The 22,590-nt window shown below is 42.4% G+C and overlaps 1 protein-coding gene across 1 annotated transcript in view; it reads left to right on the top strand.

The window, feature by feature from the left end:
- LOC104388117 overlaps window positions 1-20,339 on the top strand; it is a 35,277-nt gene extending 14,938 nt beyond the window's left edge. Inside the window, exons 5-11 of the mRNA XM_009996940.1 lie at window positions 745-981; window positions 2,257-2,334; window positions 3,633-3,849; window positions 8,448-8,656; window positions 9,196-9,268; window positions 14,020-14,137; window positions 20,144-20,339. Of these exons, the coding sequence (XP_009995242.1) occupies window positions 745-981; window positions 2,257-2,334; window positions 3,633-3,849; window positions 8,448-8,656; window positions 9,196-9,268; window positions 14,020-14,137; window positions 20,144-20,339 (1,128 nt within the window). The remainder of the gene's footprint in view (window positions 1-744; window positions 982-2,256; window positions 2,335-3,632; window positions 3,850-8,447; window positions 8,657-9,195; window positions 9,269-14,019; window positions 14,138-20,143) is intronic.
- The last annotated feature ends 2,251 nt before the right edge of the window (window positions 20,340-22,590 follow it).

The following is a 22,590-nucleotide window of genomic DNA, read 5'->3' as shown; positions in this document are numbered from 1 at the left end:
GCTCCCATCTGGTCATCCATCAACACTTTTATACATTATCATCAGCAGCCTGCTTGGAGGGAAGGTGTGCCACATTTCTGAAAATCCAATTAGATGATAGCAGCCAGTTCTCTTTTATCCTCTCTGTTGCTGAGCCCTCCAAAGCATTTTTTTAGATTAAAGAAACATCATTTTCCTTCATAGGAGCTGGGCTGCTTTATCTCTATCATGACCTGTTCTTTTATGTGCTTTATAATTCTATTATTAATTGGGATTTCAACCATTTTCCTGCTACAGAAGTGATATTCACTACTTCGCAATTCCCAGGATCAGCCTTATGCCTCTTTTTCCTAGGCTGATATAATTGCCACTCTTCAAGTTGTTGATAGTGAGAAAAGGCAACTTATTGCAGCACCTCAGCTTCAGGGTTTGATGCCATTCCTCTCCCTGACCCTGAAGGATCAATTTGCTTTGACTCTAGATAGGCAGAAGTTTCTGCTGTGACTCTCAACACCAGAAGCAGGGACGAACCATCCTCTTTTATACCCTGATTTTCTCAGAGAGGGCAGAGATTTGGGCATCAGTGTTGCTGAAGAATTATTTGCAAAGCATGGAAAACTCCCAAGATCTCCAGAATTCTAGAAATGTTAATTTAAAAAAACAGGGTTCCCTCTGATTTGGATTTTACATAAAGGCATTTTAATGGCAAGATTTTCAGTTTTCAGGTAAATAATTAGTGTTTTCTCCAACACAATTTTTTTCCAGGCATTACATGCTGAGGATGAGCACTTTGATATAGTCTTTATTGATGCTGATCAAAGGAATGCTTTTAACTACTACAGCTTTGTCATGGATAACCACTTGCTGAGAATGGATGGAGTGGTCTGTGTAGAGAATACACTCATGAAAGGACAAGTCTACCTGGAGAACATATTGGATGAAAATGTACTAGCTGTCAGAAAATTAAATGCAGTGATTAATTCAGATCCTCGTGTTGAACAGGTTAGTGCAATGCAATTGATGAAGGTGCCCATGGTACCATGTCTATGGATTTTGAAAAGCACTCTTCAAAATGTTTCTTTTGTTGGTGCCATTATCCAGAGGACCTAAAACGAACTCAAAATTTGATTATAATTCACCTCACTTGAGCTCTATGTATGAGTTTCTATATTCAGAAATGGTCCCTATTCTCTGTCTACATCATGCAGAGTGTTAAAGGCAAGATAAAAGTGGAGCACTTAAGAGTGAATAATCAGCTCTACACTACAGCCTCAGAACCACCACCCTGTTTAAAGGCTCTGGAGGCTGGAGGGCATCTCCAGCACAACAGGAGTCAACCAAGTCTTACTCCAGCAGGATATTAAAAAAAAAGTAATAGGATGCATAAAAAAATATGCTGTGGTTTTAGAGGCAAACTTAGGTACATACCCTCCAGGGTTGGTGCCATGGTAGACCAGGCAGGGTCTGCCACCTCCCTCCAGGCACCTGCCCCCACACTAACTCCTGCCATAGCTCTGCATGCCACAGGGGTATGAGGCACATGCCCACAGGGTTTTGGTGTGAACCTCACAGGCATGAGGTCTATCCATAGGTCAGACAGACTCTAGAGGTGCCTCCTGTGATTCTGTATTTGTTCTGTCATCATCACAACTATTAGCTGCTGTATCAGGAATAACAGCTTTTCTTCATAGAAGCAGGAAAAATTCACAATTTTCCATGCCCTAAATCTCACTGTTAACCATGCACTGTGTGTCACTAGCATGTTGTTTCCATATCTAATGTTCTAACAGTTTATTGTTGGTGTTGAACCTCCTAGACTGAATGCAGCTTTCACTGAAGTGTGATAACAGTATCAGAGAAGGTAGGTGGCAAAACCCCCTGACATTCTTCTATGCAAGACAGATGTTCCAACAAATGCTGAAGGACACCAAAGCGTTGCTATTGTGGTTTGCTGAGCTCCAGGAGGAAGCTTGACATATCCTTGTGACAGCATTAGCCAGAGAGTGGAAACCCAGCAACCCCAGCAGCTGGCACTGATTTAGAAGATGAAGAGACAAAATTGCATTTATTTTCCTGGCGTTTGTGGAAGCTGTGAGTTTGGAAGAGGAATGTGAGCAAACACAAATGCCTGACATGTTTGTGTTGGAAGGGATTTGAACTAAAGAATAGGAGTAGGACACCTAAGGAAGGAAGGTCTGTCCCTTCTATCAGTGGAATCTGAGTGGTGGGAAGGCCGGTATCGAGCAGTTGGGAACTGTGTGTGTGTTGCATTTGCAGGTAATTTTACCTGTGCAGAGTGGACTGAGCATCATTCGAAGAAGCCCTGCACCTCCAGATGCAGTGATTGAATCCAAGGTATGTATTTCCTCTCTCTGAGCCATTCTGGGAAAAATTTGACTCTGCTGAGGACAAAGGCAAGATAATTTCCAGGGGTTTGGTGATGAGAGCCCAGACTCACGTGCTGTGGTGCCGTGGTGCTGTGTAGCTTGGACTTACCTGCTTAGGGCTTGGCATGTGTTGGGCTTGTGAATCCAGGGTTACACTAACACTTTAAAATGCTGATTCCTTGCAAAATCTTTTGAATCAGCCATGCAGGTGCTGTCATAAATCCCCGGAGTGGCTGGCAGTGCTCAGCAGGTGCCTATCCCTGGTGTCTCCAGTCCTTCCCATGCAGGGGAGTGTGAGCAGATGGAGCAGGGGCCCAGCCAGAATGAACCCATGCAGGATTCTTGAAGTAGCTCTTTTTTGTTGTTGTTGTGTTGGTTTGGTTTTTTTGTTTGTTTGTTTGTTTTGGCCCAAAGGCAGCACATGATGCCTTCCTATAGTTTCTGAGCTGAATATTTGCATGGCCTTAGGTTTTGCTTGTACTGTGGAAAAGATATTGCTTTTGTCTTTCTCCATTTCATGCAGTGGACATCATCCAGCTGTAATGAAATTCCCATTGGGAATCATAAGGGTCTAATTCAGGAAATCCAGACCCAAATATCCTGATAGTTTTGCAGTTCAAGTGCTCACAAGGCTACATGCACTGGTAGTTCCTGGCATTTCAAACTCAGTATTTTAAACATCTTGTATTTTCCATTTTGATTCCAGTCAGGGGGAAATGCTGTATGGCAGCTGATCAGATGACAGCTTGGTTTAAATTATTGGCTGATATCTTTATTTGTGCACCAGCCTTGTAAAGATATTTTGATTGCACTCCACTTCAGCCAAATCCTGCCTTTGGGAACCTGTTCTTAGCCTCTCTGCCTTCCTGAAGCCAGTTGAGCCCAAGGGCAGGATTGAGCCTTGGGCGTGAAGTATCTTAATCTGTCCTCTTCTAAGACGTTGTACTTGACCTGTCTCCTCTGGGAAGCTGAGCCAGGAAATCCCATACCCTACTCTCCTGTAAGTGGGGTGGTCAGTGCCTCTCCCCAAAGCACAGCCCTTCTGCTCCATTGCCTTGCACCTCAGGACTCCTCTTGAGACTAATTTCTGCAGGAATAAGGGTGCTTTTTAGCATGGATGAGTCACACCTTTTGTGTTAAACAATGGGCCAAGAAGACACGGATCCCTGTTCTTTCTGTCACCTTGTTCTCACAGACAGAGTCCTTCAGAGATGGCACTTACTGACCTTGGTGCCTTATTGTGCAACGTGTGTGTTTTTGTTTCAGAGGGAAGTGCTGAGGGACGACGTCTTCTGGGGTTGTAACCGGCGCCGCATCCTGGACCGTCTGCGCTTGGATGGGAAGGCGGCCCTGGTGACGGGCGCGGGGCAGGGCATCGGCAGGGCCTTCGCGCACGCGCTGGGGGAGGCTGGGGCTAAAGTTGCTGTGGTGGACCTGGTCCTTGCGAAGGCAGAAGCTGTGGTGTGTGAGCTCAGCCTCAAAGGTAAGCACGGGGCTGACCTGCAGGTCCTGCTGGACACGGCCCCGTGATGAGTTGTAACGTGCTGCTTTCCTGGTTCACACCTGACCCTTTCTCCCAGGTGCCATTCTCTTTCACCCAGCCCCTTTAAGGAATAGTTAGAAGAGAGGATTTTTAAACAGTGAGTGCATGGCATGGTGACAAAGTTCCTCCTTCCCAGGCTGGGTGTCAGCATTGTCTCAGCAGTCATTGATATCACGTTGTCTGCAGCCAAGGCACCTCAGGCTTCACCAAGGACAGAAGACAGACATGGCCTATGAACTTGTTAGCACATACCCACTCCCTGGCAGCTCTTCCATACTTAGTGTCTGGACAGTGCACCAAAACACCAAGCCAAGGTAGAGCTTTTGTCAGCCTTAAATCTCTCTTTGTGGCCTCAAACTGAAGAAAAGTAATTTTTTAAACCCTCAGCTATAGTTCTTTCAAGCATGCACAAAACACTAAAACATATAATCCCAAATAAGAGGTGAAAGCCTCTACAAGCAACTTCTGTATTAACAGTGGAAAAGAAAATGTAACTAAAATTGAGTTTCCCCCTGGAGCCAAGCTACACTACAATTGTAAAAGGGTAAAAGAAAACTGGAAATATAATTTTAATGAGAAAAGAAAGGAAGTGTTACTCATTTTATAAGTCCTTTTGTGAGATTACAATTGAGCCTTCTTCAAAGTCCATTTCTTCGTTGCCTCTAAAGAAGGAGTTTACCTGGGAAATTTTCACATTCCCATTTGGATACAGTCACTAGTATTTGTTTTCACTCTTGCTTCAGAAAGAGACTAGACCATTTGGAACCATATTCTCCAGCAAAACCAGCCCCCACAGATGTGTTTGTATCTCCCAACCCCAATCAGCTTCCTCAGAAAGGGGTAAGGGATGGTTTTGGTGCTATGCTGAGCCTCTGCAGACAACCCTTAAAAAGTCCTGGCCTGTATGATCCTGGCTCTAATAAGCAGAAGGCTCTTCACACTGAGTACCAGTGTACTGCCTAAAGCTTTGATTGCTCATCTGATCCCAAACAATGACCAAGAACAGAAAGTGTCCATCTCCTATTATGAATTCTCAAGTCATCCAGTCCCTCCTTCCCTGAAGCTTTTCATTTTCTTATGCACTGAAGCCATATGGTCTTGGCACAAAGTAGCTGTGCCCTACAAGTTAACTTGCCTTTTGGACGTTTTTTCCCAGGGAGATACTGCATACCAAGCAGAGCTATTCAGATAGAAATGGGCTCCTTGAGAGTGCCATGAAAGTTGGGATGCCAGCAGCCTAGCTGAAAAATAACCTAACTTTTCTCCAGGGCATTTTCAGTAGTAGTTTGATCATCCAGCCTTCACTGGCTGACCTAGATCTCTGCTCCTTCACCAGTGGGCTGCAAGCCCAGAGGAGACATGGATGAGTGTTACAAAATGCAGTTGGAGAGGTCATGAGGCATAGCAAATATTATTGCAGTCTAAGGTGAAGAAAATCATGCTTCTCAGTCTTTACACATCTTTATCCTTCGAGGTCAAATATTCTCTATCAATTTGACCGGTGCAGCTGGTCAGGGCACAGCTATTCCACCTCGGGATGGTTTTTGAGGTTTCAAATTTATTATCTTTCCTTGTTGGAACAAACCCCAAACTTTGTAATGCTTTTCTGAAAGGGAATTATATCCAAATGTCCGTTTTTGGAAAGGATCTGGAAAGGTCAGGTTTTCAATCTCTTTCTCTCCTGAGGTAAGGAGAGAGTCTAGCCTGGACCTCAGAAGATTTTCCTTGAAAACTTTTGTTGAAATCAATGTTTCCATGAAACATTTTGGCTTCAAAGAAGTAACATACTCTGGAAATAAATTTTGACATAAAGGGTCAGCTAGCTTTATTCTCAAGATATTCACATGAGTAAATTGAAGCATTCATAGTATTAATACATATTTTTCTTGGTATAATAAACACAAAAGAGCTGTGATTCCCCCCTCCTGCCCCCTCTTTTTGGCTGCAGATCTCTAACTGGAAGTTGGAAATGGAGTGCCCAAAGTTATTCCCATATAGGTACTTTTCAAAACATTTTGCTTTGCTTTCTTAAACCCACTTTGCTTCTTACACCAAGGAGCCCTTTAACTGTCTTTGGGATGGTGCCATCATTTAATGATGAGTTTTAAACATCAGAATCTCTGTGATCTCAGTTTTAGCTTTGTTAGACAGCTCGGGTGTATCTCCCTTGGCTACAGGGTTCTTTAGTTTTAGATCCTGCATGGATACTTCTTTCAACAGTTGCTAATGGATCCTGACAGAAGAACCAAAAATGATGAAACATAACCAAAAAATCCTGAGGGTTACCTTCTACTACACACCCCTCTGTCTTCAGGGGGAATTACTGCCTCTACCTTGTGGGAAGAATTAGTCTGATGGGATTTTTTAAATGTGCATTTTCACTGTAAACTATGCAAATGCCTTCCCCACAATGTCACTTCTGATCTTCTTTTCTTTATGCAACGTGCTACTCCCATTTCTATGGAGACACCAGAGATGAAGCTCCGTGGCAGGGGGGCTATGTCCATGTCCCCTGCAGAAGGGCACATCAAGCAGGTTCAGCACATCAATGCTTCTCCAGCATTGGGCTCCTCTCCTGCTCCTCTCATCCCAAAACTGTCTCCATGAGCATCACAAAACCAAACTGAGGACTGCAGAGATGCATGTAGCAGCATGCTTATGTCTTGAGTTTCTTACATTTGGTTAGGAGTGCACGTTTTAAGTTATTTTTTCACAGTTTATTTTTAAGAGATGTTGGGGGGGGGGGACAGCAGAGAAGCAGAATGGTTTTTTCCCCTCTCTCAGAGCACAGGGATACCAGCTGAATTGATTAAAGTCAAGTGTGGGACTCTGGTTTGAAGTGAGTGTGTCTTCACTGCTTGTTTGCTAGACACTCACATGTGGCACCTTTTGTCTTGTTTTTATGAACTGCTGTATAAGATGAAGCCATAAATGGGGTGAGAGTTGGAGGGCAGGTGAAGAGCCTCATTCTGTTACCATTAGTAACACACTTGTACCCATTTTCTCCTGTAGATTGAATAAGAAAGATTGCAGCAGCTCCCTGCACTTTACATGTCTTGATAACAATTAGGAGGAGCACCAGGGGCTGTCTGGCTGTTCATATTCTTTCAGTGTATTTCAGTAGAAAGCCTGCAATAAAATAAGAGGCTTGTTTTGTGGCAGAATGTGCATTCATTTTTGTAGGTGGTGTATTACGGGTCTTCCCTTTTTTCTGCTGTGGAGAGCAAGGGGCCATGGTGTGGCTGAAGGCCAGAAGGGACATCAGCTTCCATGTCCCAACATGGGGAGCATCCCAGACCAGCATCACCTTGGGGCTGACTCTCCAGCAGGCTCCAGGAAGCACTGGAGCTCAAGAGGAGCTTTCCATCCCAAACCCCCTTTTCCTGTCATTTTCTTCAAAACGTTTTCTTGTGTTTTGCCTTGTTTTCATGGAAGTCTCCATCACAGATCTACATTTAGGAGAGAGCCTTCTCCTGTTCTCCTGGGATAGGCTTAAGGCTTCCTTGAAATTTTTTTATAGCGAATAATTTTTCCATTTAAATGCAAGTAAAAAAAGTCTTGGTTGAGTAGCTGTAACATCCTACCTGTGCACTGGTTGCTGGCAGTCTGCTGATCTATGGTCCAACTCCAGCAGCTGCCCCTCCTATTGGTAGAGAACCATTTCCCCACAGCCCTTCCTGAGTAGCCTTGGTTGGCTTTTGGGATGGGTATAATCCCATGAGCATCGGGTGCCTCGTAGGCTGCTTACTTTGTTTAATAATAAGGGTATTTAAAGGTGATTTTCCTAGTAAATGAAATGAAGTTGTTCTTGTATCAGCTTTGGTGCAAAAGTCACTGCCTGGATTTTTCCAGGAAAAAAAAAAAAAAGTACAACTTTAGAATGTTTTGAATACATTCAATCTCTCAACTTCTGGATGTTTGCATTATTCTGGTAGTGTGATAAATAAAGCCAGGCACTGTGACTACCCTACCTGGAAACCTGCAGGTATTCCCAGTTAGCTCCCATCTAAAACTGGTTTGCTTTACTTGAAGGCTCCCAGCTGCCTGCACGCGGTGGTTCATCCACGTTTTGGACAAATCCGTATGATTTTTGCAGCATCTTGGGAAGAACTGACATGAAAGCCGACTCTGTTTGAGCAACTGAAGGAGTCCTTTGCTCGATCTTGTTCCTGAGCTGTTCCCATCCAGCCCCGAGTGCTAGAAGCTCCCTGTGGAACTGCTGGCGGGGGCGAAGCTGCAGTTGAGGCTTTGGACAGAAGATGGTGCAGTGTTCAAAGCTTCGTCCTGCTGCAGTGCCAGGCTCCTCTCAGCCTTCGGGCTTCTGTTTGTCTCCAACAAGCAAACCCCGCACCCGTTAGCAACTTGACGCTAACAAATATTACAGGAACAAACACACTTTTTGCTGCAATTTGTGGAGCAGCGAATGAAGGTGCCATACACATCATCCATGCATGTGTGTGTATATGCATTAACAAATAAGCATAAAATAGATTCTTGCTGAATTCCTGAACTGATCCATGGCTCTTCCTTTATCCCAGGGATTAAAAGCATTGCCCTGGCAGCAGATGTAAGCAAACCCGAGGATGTGCAGAGGATGGTGGCTGCAGTCGTGGCTCGCTGGGGCACAGTTCACATCGCCTGCAACAACGCGGGAATCAACCTGAACTCTGCCAGCGAAGACACTTCCCTGGAGGAATGGGACAAAACTTTTAATGTGAATTTACGAGGATTATTTTTGTGTTGCCAAGTAAGTTCGAAGTGCTGGACTGGTCTGTTTTGCAAATGGGTCATGATTTTTTTAAACATTTACCAAGATTTGGTAACGTTTTAGTAATAATTATCAGCATAGAATTTGTACTGGTTTGGACAGAGTTGTGGGGAAAATTTGCTTTACAGCAATTACAGATTTTGGGTCAATATTTTCCAAAGCAGCTGGTACTTTCTGGCTGCCTAAACCCACATATTTAAGAACCGCCAGATTTTTTGGAGGCTGATTATTTGACACATCCTGCAAACCAGAAAGTTTTGGGGGGCCATTTCCCACATTAGTTATTTGACAAAACCATGGCCAACAGCAAAGCAGGTCTGAAATGGCAACAGCATTTTTCCTGCATCAGCCATTTTTATACCAAGTTTTTATATCAAGTGCTTAAAAAAAATTTTAAAAAAACCCCAACGTGTTAGCACATAAACTCTTCTGAAAAGTGAAGACTTAATTTATTATCATGTCATTATTAGCACAGTCACAAAAAGGGTCACTGGTCTTTCCTTTAATTTCTGTCACAGGCTGCAGGCCGCATTATGCTGAATCAAGGATATGGGAAGATAATTAACACAGCATCTATGGCAAGTTTAATAGGTGAGTGATGAGAGCTAACAGTTGTGCTTCAGAATCCATATTTTAATTACTACCAATGCTATTTGAATCAATTAAACCTGTATTGGGAAGGAGTAAATCACTGACATTTTGTACTAGAGGAAATGTACTACAAAAATTTTATTGATATCATTTTTCAACATTTATGTGTCCTTGATGTTTTAGAGCACTTATTACTTTTCAAGGAGGAGGTGGAATCGCCTTCTCTGACTCCAATTCAGGGATGGTGTGGGGAGAGATGCTGGTGCACTCCCCATTTCTTTCAGGAAAATGTGTTTGAGTGCACGAGCTGTGCCCCCGTGATGTTTAGAAGCCACCCTGAAGCTTTTTCACCAGTTTTTGCCCCGGTACCCAAGGTTTTATTTCATTATCCTTGCCAACAGGTGTCTGCACCAACCCTGCTGAATCAGCAGTGTTGTCAAAAGAGCCAATAAACCATTGGAACATATGGAATGAAATCCCTACTGCTGAGCTAATCTGGAAGGCAGTTACATGCTGGTGAGCTGAGGCCCGTGTAACAAAAATTGATCAATTACACAAATTAAGCATAGCCCTTTAGGAATTTATTTTATTGGTCTGGACATCTGTTGCAGTATTGTCCAAATCCAAAAATCAAATAGTGCCTTGGGTTGCCAAGTTAGGCAAGAAAATCTAGTAGCTATAAAAGCACAACTGAAAACCCCTGTATTAATATCATGTCCATCTGCTGAATGTTACATAAATATGCAGTCCTTTTATTTTCCTTGGGAATAACATTTATTTTTACTGTGCCCAGTTTGACATTCTGTGACATTCTGCTCAGTTTATTGCACAATAACTTTAAATGTTTCTTCAAAAATGCATTTATAATGTTGTTGTTAATATTTTTTTCCAAGTGTCTTTACCAGCTGTTTTACTCCTGCTAAAACACAGGCACTATCACTCTGCCCCAGCTTTGTAGAGTTACAAGATCTCCCAAAGAAAAAAAGTTTAGAAAAGAATGTAGAGCTTTAAATTTCAAATGCCCCCTAATTCCATGCTCTGTGGGGCTCTGGGCTGGGCTGGAGCTGTCACCATCCATACCAATGTTTAAAAAAAAATAATAATTACTGGGGGGGGCTGCTGGTTTGGCACACTGTTCCTGGCCTCTCTTGCAGCCCAGAGGTGCTCAGCACTGCTTAAAGAGAGGCATTTCCCAGATTTTCCATCAGGCCCTTGTGTTGTTGTTACACCATAGCATCCAGCCCAGCCCCAACTTGGGGCTGCACCTCCTTGGCTGGCACACCAAGCCCACTGAGACCCACATAAGGATCACATTTGAGGGCAGTATTGTTCCTGGAGGAAGAACAAGCTTTGGAATCAACCCTGAGAGCAGCCTGGAAGGGTCATTGCAAGATGTGTTTAAATGTCATTGAAAGTTAATGTGTGCTGGGCCAGAAGTTGAGAGGAGAAGAGATGCATTTACCTTCTGAACCTGTTTGAATCTTGGCATTGAAAAAATCTAGTAGTTATAAAACTACAACTGAAAACCACGATGTTCATATCATGTCCATCTGCTGAATGTTAAATAAATATGTTGGTTGGTTGGTTATTTAAGTATGTTGGCCAACTGGCATAGTATGAAATGTTTCTAGAAATCTGGCACACCAAGCCCACTGAGACCCACATAAGGATCACATTTGAGGGCAGTATTGTTCCTGGAGGAAGAACAAGCTTTGGAATCAACCCTGAGAGCAGCCTGGAAGGGTCATTGCAAGATGTGTTTAAATGTCATTGAAAGTTAATGTGTGCTGGGCCAGAAGTTGAGAGGAGAAGAGATGCATTTACCTTCTGAACCTGTTTGAATCTTGGCATTGAAAAAATCTAGTAGTTATAAAACTACAACTGAAAACCACGATGTTCATATCATGTCCATCTGCTGAATGTTAAATAAATATGTTGGTTGGTTGGTTATTTAAGTATGTTGGCCAACTGGCATAGTATGAAATGTTTCTAGAAATAGTTAGGGGATTTTTTAAATTTATTTTTTTTTTTTTTTTGTAGGTTGAGTCCTTCCTCAGAGATACAGGAAAAATAAGGAGCCTCTTAGCAGGATAGGAAGGGTTTTGTTTGTGATTTTTTCAGATACACTGCTCAGAGTCAGTTGTAATTAATTGAAGAGGAGCTGCAGACATTTTGCATGTGTGCATTTTGATTCTGGTGTTTCACTGGAGTTATTGCAGACGTGGCTTCAGCAGCTCAGCCCTGGCTGCTGCAGCGCCGCGACTGCACCGGTGGAACTTGGATCTGGAAACTTTACAGGGAATATCTCTAGTGGGGAGTGGTCCAGTCTTCTCTCTCTGTGTGCACCTCTCATTAGCATTACGTGGTGTTTAAAATGCACTGTGGCTGATGCCCTCAGTGTGTGTATCTGCTCTCCTCCCGTCTTCTCATCTGGAACAGGAGTCAATGTCCTCACTTCGCAGAAGCCTTACAAATTCAGATGGTTTTGGTGGCACTGCCAGAGGCAGAACTTTATTCTCAAGTTCTAGCCCCATTTTATATGAGTTTAGAAGGTTGCAGGTTTGCTCTTCTGTCTATAAGACACCACCTCAGGTAAGGGAGGAGGAGGTGGTGTGGGGTGCTCAGCTGCAGAAAGCCAAAGCTTCACAAGCCTGGTTGGCTTCCTCTTGAGCTCTTCCCTTTGAGAGGGACCAAGTGTCTCTGGATGGGAAATTTCACCTTCCGAATTACCTTCCTTAGATATTCTTGTGAAGACAAAAGCATTTATATGGAAGGACTCTTGAATATCCCATCTGAGGACTCCTCCCCAAGTCAGACAGCTGACTGGGATACCTTGTGGGAACTTGCTGTTCTCACCCAGGAGTGCTGGATGTGCAGAGCTGGTGCCAAAGCTCTCCTCCTTGTAGCAAACTCCCAGTGATTTATCACAAACAGACATGTTTGGGAAGTTTAGCAAAGAACTGCTTTTGGGAGGTTCCAAGGTTAACTACCGAAGTTGCATGTAACTTGGAGCTGATGTGAGGCAATTAATCAAGAAATTCCATCCTCCATCTCTTGGAGAGCCCGCGTGGCGCGCTGTGTCTGGGGGCGACAGGCACAAGCAGAGGGCAAAGCAGTTCTGCCAGCCAAAATGTGAATTATTTCATCTTGAACAAAAAATGAGCACAGAAGAAATGCTGGCAGAGGGCATGGAATGAACTGCTCTTTGCAGCTAGCAAAAGGCCTCTGAATTTTGAGCAAACCTCCAGCACACATAGAGAAAAAGAAGTACTGATTGTTGCTCCCATCATATATGTGCTTTAAATCTGTTCTCAAACATCTGTGCTCGAGGCAAAGCTCCTTGTTCACATGCTTAGTAATTTGTGTCAGGACTATTTTGTTCTTTCAGAGTTTGGATAAGTCAGTATGTTAGTATCTTCACTCATTGTATTGATATGCTCAAACCCAATGGTTTCAGTCAACAGAAGGAACAGTGGATGTGCTGGGGTGATCTAGAACTGATGCACCACCTCAGCTTCATGAATTAGACCAGTTTAATGCCACCTCCCAGTGCCACCAAAGTGCTGCTATCAATGTGCCATGGGATTTTCAGGCTCTGCCTTATACAGACACCATGCTTCACCTGCATTCCTAACCCTGCAGGCTACAATTGCCTTTGTGATTCCTGATATTCAGCACTGATTTTCCCCATGCTCCCTCCATGAGAGAGTCAGGAACTCAGCAACACTTGGTACCGACACGAGGCTAATTACAGACCAGTGCTTCGCACTCGGTTTGCTTAATGAAGTCGTGAAGGCAGCCAGAAAAGTCCAAGAAGAGACACTTAGGGAGTGTAAATCCCAACAGCTGGTCTGGCTGGGTTTGCCTCTCAGGGGTTTAAAGCACTTAACATCCACTGGGGATTTGTCCTTAAGTAGCTTTCCTGGGAATACTGCAAGTGTGAGAGCTGGTGGAGGGGCAGAGCCTCCTGAGCACACAGCACTAACAAGCTCGAACACTGTAATTAACAAGCTGATCATTTTCCCTCTCTGACTGACATGTGACATAGCTGAAACATTTTCAAAAGCTTCAGATTTTGAAAGTGGTGGGTGTTCTGAATTTTTGGGGCACACCTGTGCTCACATCCACACAAACACTGGTTAGATAATATGATGTGTTTGCTTCAGACTATGAAAAATTTAAAAATTAAGGAGAAGAATTTGTTCCAGGAAGCTATATATAATAATATAATATAATATGTTCTATAAAATATATTATGCACTAATATAATACAATATAAGTTATATCATATTATAAGATATCATATTGTATCATATAATGTGATTTAATAATTATGGCATGTTACATTTTATTAATATTACAGTTTACAGATATTTTGCATATAAACATACATATATGTATAATATATGAATATGCTCGTGTATATATGATTATCTTTCTAGGGATTAGTCAGATATTGTGTATGTGTGTTTAAAACATTGGGTTTGGCTTTGCCCAAATGCAGAACCTTTTAAATGTCTTTATTTCTATATTTTTCTGCCCACTAGCCCACCTGCTGAGGCAAAAAGGTTAGATGACAAGACACAGATTCAGATTTTTGTGCTGTGGGTGGCTGAATTCTTGTTACTCCCTGCCTAGCATCGGGGAAAATGGCCAGAAGTTCATCTCAATACAGGGAATTGTCTATGTAGTGTCTAAGCTACCTCAGCTAGTGGAGAATAAAAGATGTTCTGTTTCTGCATCCCCTCCAGTCCCGCACCCCCAGAAGCAGCTGGCGTACAACGCCTCCAAAGCCGGGGTTGTCAAATTAACACAGACACTGGGAACCGAGTGGATTGACAGAGGAGTAAGAGTCAACTGCATTTCCCCGTAAGTAACACGTAGTCTCGTTTGGAAAGTACAAAGAGAATGAAATGTTCTAAGAAGCTTAAACGAACAGTATCCCGGTAAATAAAGTTTCTAATTAGCAGGTGGATTGCATCCCTTTTTATGTTGTCTTTTCCTTAACAAAGGTTTAAAAACTTACAACCCAGCCTGCTCTGTTGCTGTGTATACTCAAGGATTTAAGAAGAGGTTTTAGCATTTGATAATAGGTTTTCCAATAATGTGAAGGGTAGTTTTTAGCATTTCTCTTCCAGATGAAATATTTTCTTAGTCTGTCCAAGCCTACTGTGGTTAAAGAAAAGGCTTTTGACACTTAACAGACAATACCTCTTTCCCCTTTTTACTTGAGACAAATATATAGGCACTTTGAAAGCCCCATTGTACTGATGTAATTGAGATACTGTTCAGCTCTGACAATCACAGGAGGCCAGGTGTAATTTTATAAATAGATATATATTTATTACAAATTACATTTCCCTTATTTTCACAGGCTTAAAGCTGTATGTTTTATTTTATGGTATTTATTCACAAAGAAAAGTTTTCTTGCTGCATACTCTTTTTCTCTCCCTCTTTCCCACACACATGCCCAACACAGTCATTTTATTAAACAATTAACAGTGCATGATAGTGCTGAGCAGAAACCCAAGTGGGCAGCGTTAATTGGAAGCGGTCAAATTCCTTAGACCATTGAAGTCAATCAGAGTAAGTGAGAAGGGCAGGATTTTAACCCAGGAGTTAAATTGTAATAATGAAGATATAATGTGCATCAAATTAAGAAAAACAAATTACATATTTTAATCCACAAGTGGAGTAAAAAAAAATAAAAATCACAGAGCTCAATGGCAAGTGGCTCTGTTGTTACTGTCGCTCTGCTCCCCACGTCCTTGTGCTGTCTTCCTTATGATTATTTATTACTAATTATCCCAGTGACTCCAGCCACTGCTTGATGTGATCCACAGAATTTTTTAAACAACATCTAACTTGGTAATGGGATTTTCCCCGTGCCAGTGCTATTGGCTCTGCAATAGTGATCCCACAACCAGTGCCTGTGAACTTGCGCTGGCTTTCGGGTGCTGGGGGAGATGGAGAGAATTAGGGAAGCTTAACAGGACCTGGAGGGAGCTGTGTCTGAGAGCACAGAGGTAATCTTTACCATTGGAGGCGAGGTAGCAGTGCCACATTCACAGTGATCACAGATGAGGAGGATCTTAGGCAAGGAATTAACCATTTCAATGTTGTTTACATAAATTTAAAAATTATCCACCAAATATTAAAAACTCTTTATGTAAGTTGGAATCATGTTTGAAGAAGTCATGTTTCTGGACTCAGTTGTTCATAGCATGGAGGAAAAAATACATTCATCCTTTTGTCCCTTTCAAGCCCAAATAGGGTTGTATTTTGATCATCCTGACCTGTCTTAACTCTAGCTCCAAGCTCAAAATCCTGCAACAGGAAGGGGAGGATTTCTTTGAGGAGGAATGGCCAAAAGGGGCTGAGCCCCTCCTGCCTGGTCCACCTGGGCAGCTCTGGGTGGTGGTTCAGATGAAGGAGCCTACAATGGTTCATATAGCTCAGATCCATCCTCCCTAGAAGTAAAAGCCACATATTCTTTTGGGAATAAATATTCATGTTTACCCTCCTGCCTGTATGAGATGTGAGCTTGCATTTCAGTGCAGATTTGGACTCATTTTTAGAACTGTGGATCCCACCAGTCTCATTGTCATGTCTCTTGATGTGACTCACTGAGGCACAGGGGCATCTTCAACCTACTTGAGCTTAATTCCCAAAGCTGGGCTGTACCCTCAAGGCAACAGTGCATCGTTCAATGCTGTCAGGATATTTTGTAAGGTTAGAAAATGTCCTAAATGCATGTCTTTCTGAGCATGCATGCCATCCCCCACAGGAGGGGATTTTGAAGAATGTAAGGAGTACAGAGGTAGATATGGGACATAGTGGTACCCAAGAATGATCTCTGGATAAGTAAAACATTTAAATGTGCCCTTAAGTCCTTTGCCCTTCCCAATCACAATTGTGTTAATGCTTTAAGGAACTCTCAGAATTTCTCTGGCTATAGCTCCAAACACTCCAGTCTGGACTTAAACAATATTTTACCATGCAAACCTTTGGCCTTTTTCTCCTCTTCCTATCTGGTCACATTTTATCAACTTAATTTCTTAATTAGTGCATAAAACTTATGCAGAGCAATGTGTAAATGTTATAAATGCATAAAATGTTGCTGTAGACTCCTTAGGATAATTTATTACATTGATAAAATTGAATATCTATAGTTCTCTTGCTGGTCACACAAGACTCATATCCATGAGGAGAAGGTGGCTGAGGCTTCCTGGGTGCTCTGGCTGACTATGCCTATTGCTCCAGGTGGCAGCAAGTGTCTCCATATATCATGGAAACTGCTCAGCTCTTCTGCCACCACCTAGGGCAGCTGCCTCACAGGTTGCTGCACAACTGATGCCATACAAAATTGAAAGGATGCTGGAGTCTTCCCAAATGGGATGAGGGGTTCAGGCTGCAGAGGAGACCTTGGTGTAAATAGCACTTGACAGAGTGCTGACTAGTGGCCAACACATTTTCTGTCCCCCATATGTGTAAAGTTTGTTGGGTGTGATGGAGCAGGGGGCTTTTGAGAGCCTCTGGTTTTTGGCACATCCAACATTAGAATTCTTCATTGTCACAGCCATTGCACTGAATCATTGTCCATTTTTGGGGCTAATTGTGTCTCCCTGCTTGATTTGCAAGGCACAAAATGCCATCATGTGATGACCTCCAGGATGGGCAGCTGCCAAGTTCATCTTCAGTTCAACCCACAGCCAGGCCAGCTTGCCAGGGACCCCCTGAAATTCAGCAATCTCAGGAGATGAACCATGTTCCCTGCTGCAGGGATATGAGTTTGTGGTGTGATGGGCAGAGACATTGTTCCCTGCAGGCCTGTCTTACTCTCCCAGGACAGTGCAGGGACAGCCAGATGGTGCTATACCAGGGTTTTAGGTGGGTATGAGGAGCCAGAAAGCAGGTAGGGTAGGATCATGGCAGGTTTTGGGTGTATCCCACCATGGGGTAAGGAGAGGCAGAGCTGGCAAGAGAAGGAGAACCCCAGCATCACCTGAAGGCGTCCCAATTAAGCAGCATTACCATCCCTATTAAGCAGCAGTCGTTGCTGGTAAGTATCTTTGGACTTAAATCTAATTCCTTGGGAGATGTCCCAATTAAGTGGATCTCTTGATTAAACACTTCCTGATTAAGTGGAGTGTACTTAACTCATTCAAATTAATAACTCATCTGAAAGAAATCAAGTTACATACAGATGGAATCTTTTTTTTTTCCTCTCATTTGGGGATTGAGCGCACGTAACAATTCCAGTTAAGTATCTGGTAAGTGATATTTTTCCTAATGTGTCTCTCAAAATGAAAATGTTTCAGGTGATTGTTTTTTTGTGGTGTGTTTTTTTTTTCTCCTTCCTAATGTCTCAATTGTCCTGTGTATCAATAATGAAATATTGATGCTCACGTCTAACATTAAGGAACCAGCAGTTTGATATTACATTGACATGCAACAGAAAGTACTGATAGGCTCAGCACTGCATATGAGATGAGGTAGGGAATTAATGCATTGGCAGTTGTCTTTGCTGGAACTGGTTGGGAGCCAACTAAAATCTGCCTAAAAGGGTTCGACAACATTAAATTGCCCAACTTGGCACCAAAGCTTTCCCAGAAGATGTGTAGTATCAATGACATGCCTAATATTTATAGTGCCATCAGTATGTGTGTTTGCAACTTCTTAAGTTTTGCGCTGTATTTTTTTCCTCATTTCTGTAACAAAGATTTGTACTGAAGTTTTCTTACACATCTACATTTTTGCTACTTGAAGGGAACCTAAAGAAAGGCCCAGTGAGAGGCCCAGCACTGTGATTTCTTAGTTGCCATGATCAGATTAAAGATCATTTTTCCAAACAGATTGAAAAAAGCCCTCTCTTTAGCAAAATCTGTTGTGCTGGAGGACTGTGTGTCTTACTCTCTAATCCACGTTCCCTTGGGGTTACAACATATATGTACATTTTTTAAAAAAAATTATAAAATCATATGGATCTCACTGTCAACTCTGATAGTGTAAAGCCAGAATGATTATGCTGATGGATTTGTAAGCACTGTGAGAGGCACGGGGGGGAAAGGAGTCCAGTATGTGTCACGTCTGCTGCTCAGAGCATGTATGTTTCTGAATAAAGCCAGTTCTTGAGGAGTTTGGGAGAACGAGGGGGGAGAGTGAGGGGCTGTGCAGAGGGGAAATAAGTAAATCATCTGCAATCCTATGCTGGAATGTGTTTGATTTTATTACGTTGCCAGAGCTTAAGTGAGCTGCATTGCTCAGTGTTTCTGAACTGCTCTGGTGTTATTGACAATTACACTAAAAAATGAAAGCCGATGTATGAATCCTGCCTGATTAGTGGAAACAGAAATGTTTGGGGCAAAGTCTGAGTTAGTTCCACTTCGTAACAGAGTAAATAACAGATTTCAGCCTTCATTTAAAACAAAAGGTGAATCTCATACCCAGAATCCAGTGTGTCTCAAAAAATTGTTTCCTTGGAAGTACAAATTGGGATGCCAATGAAGTTTCAGAACAAAACGGGTATTTTTATACTTTGTTCATTTCATATTTATCACTAGCTTGTTTGCTAATTTTCATTTGCAAGAGGCAATTCTTCCAGCTAACTGGCTGCCTCAATGGGCCACTGATTTCTTTGAAGTGACAGTCTGTAAATATGCATAAAAAAGAGATGCAATTAGCGTGTGTGTGGTTCAGTGCAGCCTGATTTCATTGGCAAGTTTACCCACAGTGTTGATAAGCTACATTATCTAGAAAATTGGCCGCTGAAAAACAGCACCTCTGATTGCCAGCAAAGGTTCCAGATAACAGGGTGCTGAAGAGAAATATAATTGAGGTTGAATATGTTAACCAAGGTGTCACATGCTCCTTAGAAGCGCTAATTTATCAGCATGTTGGAATTTTTATTAACATTTGGAATGCATTTCTACCGCACTAATGAAGTGGAATTGGCAGTTCAGGTTTTAGTTATTGTCATTTCTGAGAAGTTAAATGTAATTTCTCGTTAGACACAGTTATGTAAATATATTTGTTCAGGGGCTGAAAAAATTATACATTTTGCAAAATACAAATATGTTGTTAAGGAGGAGTATGACAAATCAGTTGCAGTTAAAGTCACAAAAGCCAGCCAAATGTTCACCCTGTGTTGTGCTTTCCAGAGCATCACTCATTTTTAGGGCACCTGAAGAAAATGAACACAGCAGAGTTTTAATAAATGGTGTAGTCACTCGTTAATGGAAAAGATGAGGTGGGAAAATATGTTGTGGTCTGTTTGGGTATTGGTTTTAGGGGAACCTCATTGGGCATGCTGTGCTTGTCTTCACTTCTCTTTTTTTTGTGTGGAAAAGGTCTGGTGCCTCTAAGGGTGCTGGCTTTTTTTTCCCCTATTTTGTGACATATGTGAAATTGGGCCGTTTTCAGTTTCTGGGCTGTACACAAACACACTGTGTGACATTATGCTGCAAAGCACTGAGAAGAGAAATCTGTAGAAGGACAACACAGACCTAGTTCAAAAAGTTTTTGGTTCCAATGCAATGCTTCTTTTATATTAAAAAAAAGAAATCAAAATAAAATTAAATTATTACAAATAACCTAAAAGTAAGGGGGTTCTGTGTTCATCTGTGAGCACAGTGTGTGTGTGCTCACTTTAAAGGAACCCCCTAAGCCTGCTTGGCAGCAGTGAAAGCAATAGGAAAGAAATGCTACCCAAGTTCATATCACAACTTTCAGTAGAGGCAGAACAGGTCTGCCTCATGCCTCTGCTTTGTGCTTTTCCACAGTTTTCCTTCCCAATTAACACCTCAAACACCCGTAAGTTCTGCCTTTCCCAGGGGAGAACCTGCCCTAACCTCTTGGCACGTGTGCTGGTTGCAGGGGCATCGTGGACACGCCGCTGATCCGCTCCAAGGAGCTGCGGCCGCTGGTGCGGCGCTGGCTGGTGGACATCCCGGCAGGGAGGCTGGCCCAGGCCACAGACCTCCAGGCTGCTGTCGTCTATTTGGCCTCCGAAGCCTCGGATTACATGACAGGCCATAATCTGGTCATCGAGGGTGGCCAGAGCCTGTGGTGAGGGGCATCCTTCAGCATCATCTCTCAAGGACGTAGTTTGCTTTGGAAAGTGCGTATTAGAGTTTAGCTCAGTCCCAGTTTTGACCTGGGTGGTCAAGTGGCCAGCTGATATGAAATGATTGTTTGCTTTTTTGGATGTTGCTTTGGAGACTCATACAATGGGGGTGGGGAGGGGAAAAAAAGATAAATCTTTAGTTTTCAACATTTTCATGTTTTTCACTATGCATTCAGATTTTGTTACATTAATACTTAGTGATATAAAGGCACATTTACTGCAGTGAGATTTGGCTACTACTGACTTTAGCAGGGGTAATTTTTAAAGCAATCAGTATTAGCTGGTTTGTGTAGTATATTGTTCAGTATATTGTTCTTAGGTTATTTTTTGTATTTGAGTCGTTCTGGTGACATCTGCGAGTGGTGAAAAACTGTTGGGTGTAGTGTTAAAAAATAATAATAAACTAGTTCATTGCATTTGAACCAGAATGTTGCCATTTTATGTTTACTGGTGTTCTTAGTTTATTACAGTGTTTTTACACAAACAGCCACACAAATACCCCTGAAAGCAAAGCTCTGCACCTAAAAGAGAATCCTAGTTGATAATTGTGTTGCCCCTGAAGACTACTGAGGTAAGTGCTCATATACCTAAATGCATGTGCAAGTTTTGGTACAATTGAGTCTTTGTTTTCCTTGATAGGCAAAGGTAAGCAAAGGTCAAATGTTTTTTCTTTTCCTCCTGTGAAATGATGAAGACAAGTCTTGGGTGTAAATCAGGGCCAGCTCAAATGGTATCAGTACAGGTCTGTTGGCTGAAGAGCTCGTTTCGGCAACAGTGCCGGGTTCATGGTTCATGGGCAATAAAACGTGGCACCGTAACAGCACCGTTTTGACAACGTTCTGCTTTTATACAGACTTCCATCCCAAGGGCCTTTAAGCATAACCTAAGGAGAATTTACGGGAAGGAACTCACTTCCACATCCTCATGTCATTTGTTTTGCATTTGGCAGCTCTTTGTTACCATAACATAAATAATTGTGGATGAATGTCATTACTTTGATTAAGTGCTACAAGTCCATACATTGGCTAGCCATTATTGTGGTGAATTGCTATAATGGCTTCAGACTTGACATTCACAGCCACAGTGTAAGGTATGCATCTCACTGACGTACTATCATCGTTATCGTGGATAAAGTGCAAGAAGATACTTGTCTTCATTAAATTTTCTATTAGACCATTGATAATTAATACATATCTCATGTTTCATCTGGAGCCGTTTTTCTGTTGCTGTTAAGCGACTCAGGGCTGGAGCTTTTTGGCTTGTTTTTTTTTTTTTAGCCATTATTGTGGTGAATTGCTATAATGGCTTCAGACTTGACATTCACAGCCACAGTGTAAGGTATGCATCTCACTGACGTACTATCATCGTTATCGTGGATAAAGTGCAAGAAGATACTTGTCTTCATTAAATTTTCTATTAGACCATTGATAATTAATACATATCTCATGTTTCATCTCGAGCCGTTTTTCTGTTGCTGTTAAGCGACTCAGGGCTGGAGCTTTTTGGCTTGAAATCCCTGCCTGGTGTGCATGATCTAATTTATTGACAATGCTCTGCAAACTCACAGGCTTAAAGAGAGCTCAATTTTGGATAAATCTTCAAGAAAAACAATTAAGGATTTAAACGTTTTATTATTTTTCTGGGCTTACAAAACCTTTTCTCTCCTGGCTCCCACACTTGCATCATTTTGTGTCATGCTCTGGAGGGCTCGGTGGAGTTCTCACATCCTTCTGGCTGCCTTTTTGCTCAGAGGTTAATGTGCAAACATTGGTGAACTCATCAGGAGCCCTTCCAAGGGATCCTAGAGGGGCTTGTATACTATCGCTTGGACTGCTGGTGAACAGTTTGTTGCAGCTCCTACCTCAAGTGTAAAATAACAAACTTTAGCTAATTTGAAACATGAACTGCAGTTGGCACTGGAACTGTAACCAGTGTTCTCATTTTCTCAGCAGAAAGACAAAGGGCTGAGCAGGCTGCTGAGGCTGAGCTCCCTTCCCCTGTCTGGAGATGGCTGCAGGTTAGCACCAAGAGGCTCTGGCAGGGCATTGCAGGAAGCTGAGGTTCGTTGTCCTGGTGCCAGGTGTTTTTGGGAATAAGATTTGCAGCCAGCAAAGGTTCTGCTGTGACTTTGGAAGCTTCAAATGAACTTTTAAAACAAAACCCAGACAGCAAAAAGAAAAAAAACAACGCAGACTTA

The sequence above is a fragment of the Chaetura pelagica genome, unplaced genomic scaffold, assembly GCF_000747805.2.
Source record: "Chaetura pelagica isolate M959 unplaced genomic scaffold, ChaPel_1.0 scaffold24, whole genome shotgun sequence".
In the NCBI taxonomy this organism is placed as follows: domain Eukaryota; kingdom Metazoa; phylum Chordata; class Aves; order Apodiformes; family Apodidae; genus Chaetura; species Chaetura pelagica.
The sequence above is the reverse complement of the archived record's forward strand: the minus strand, read 5'-3'. Positions and strand labels throughout refer to the sequence as shown.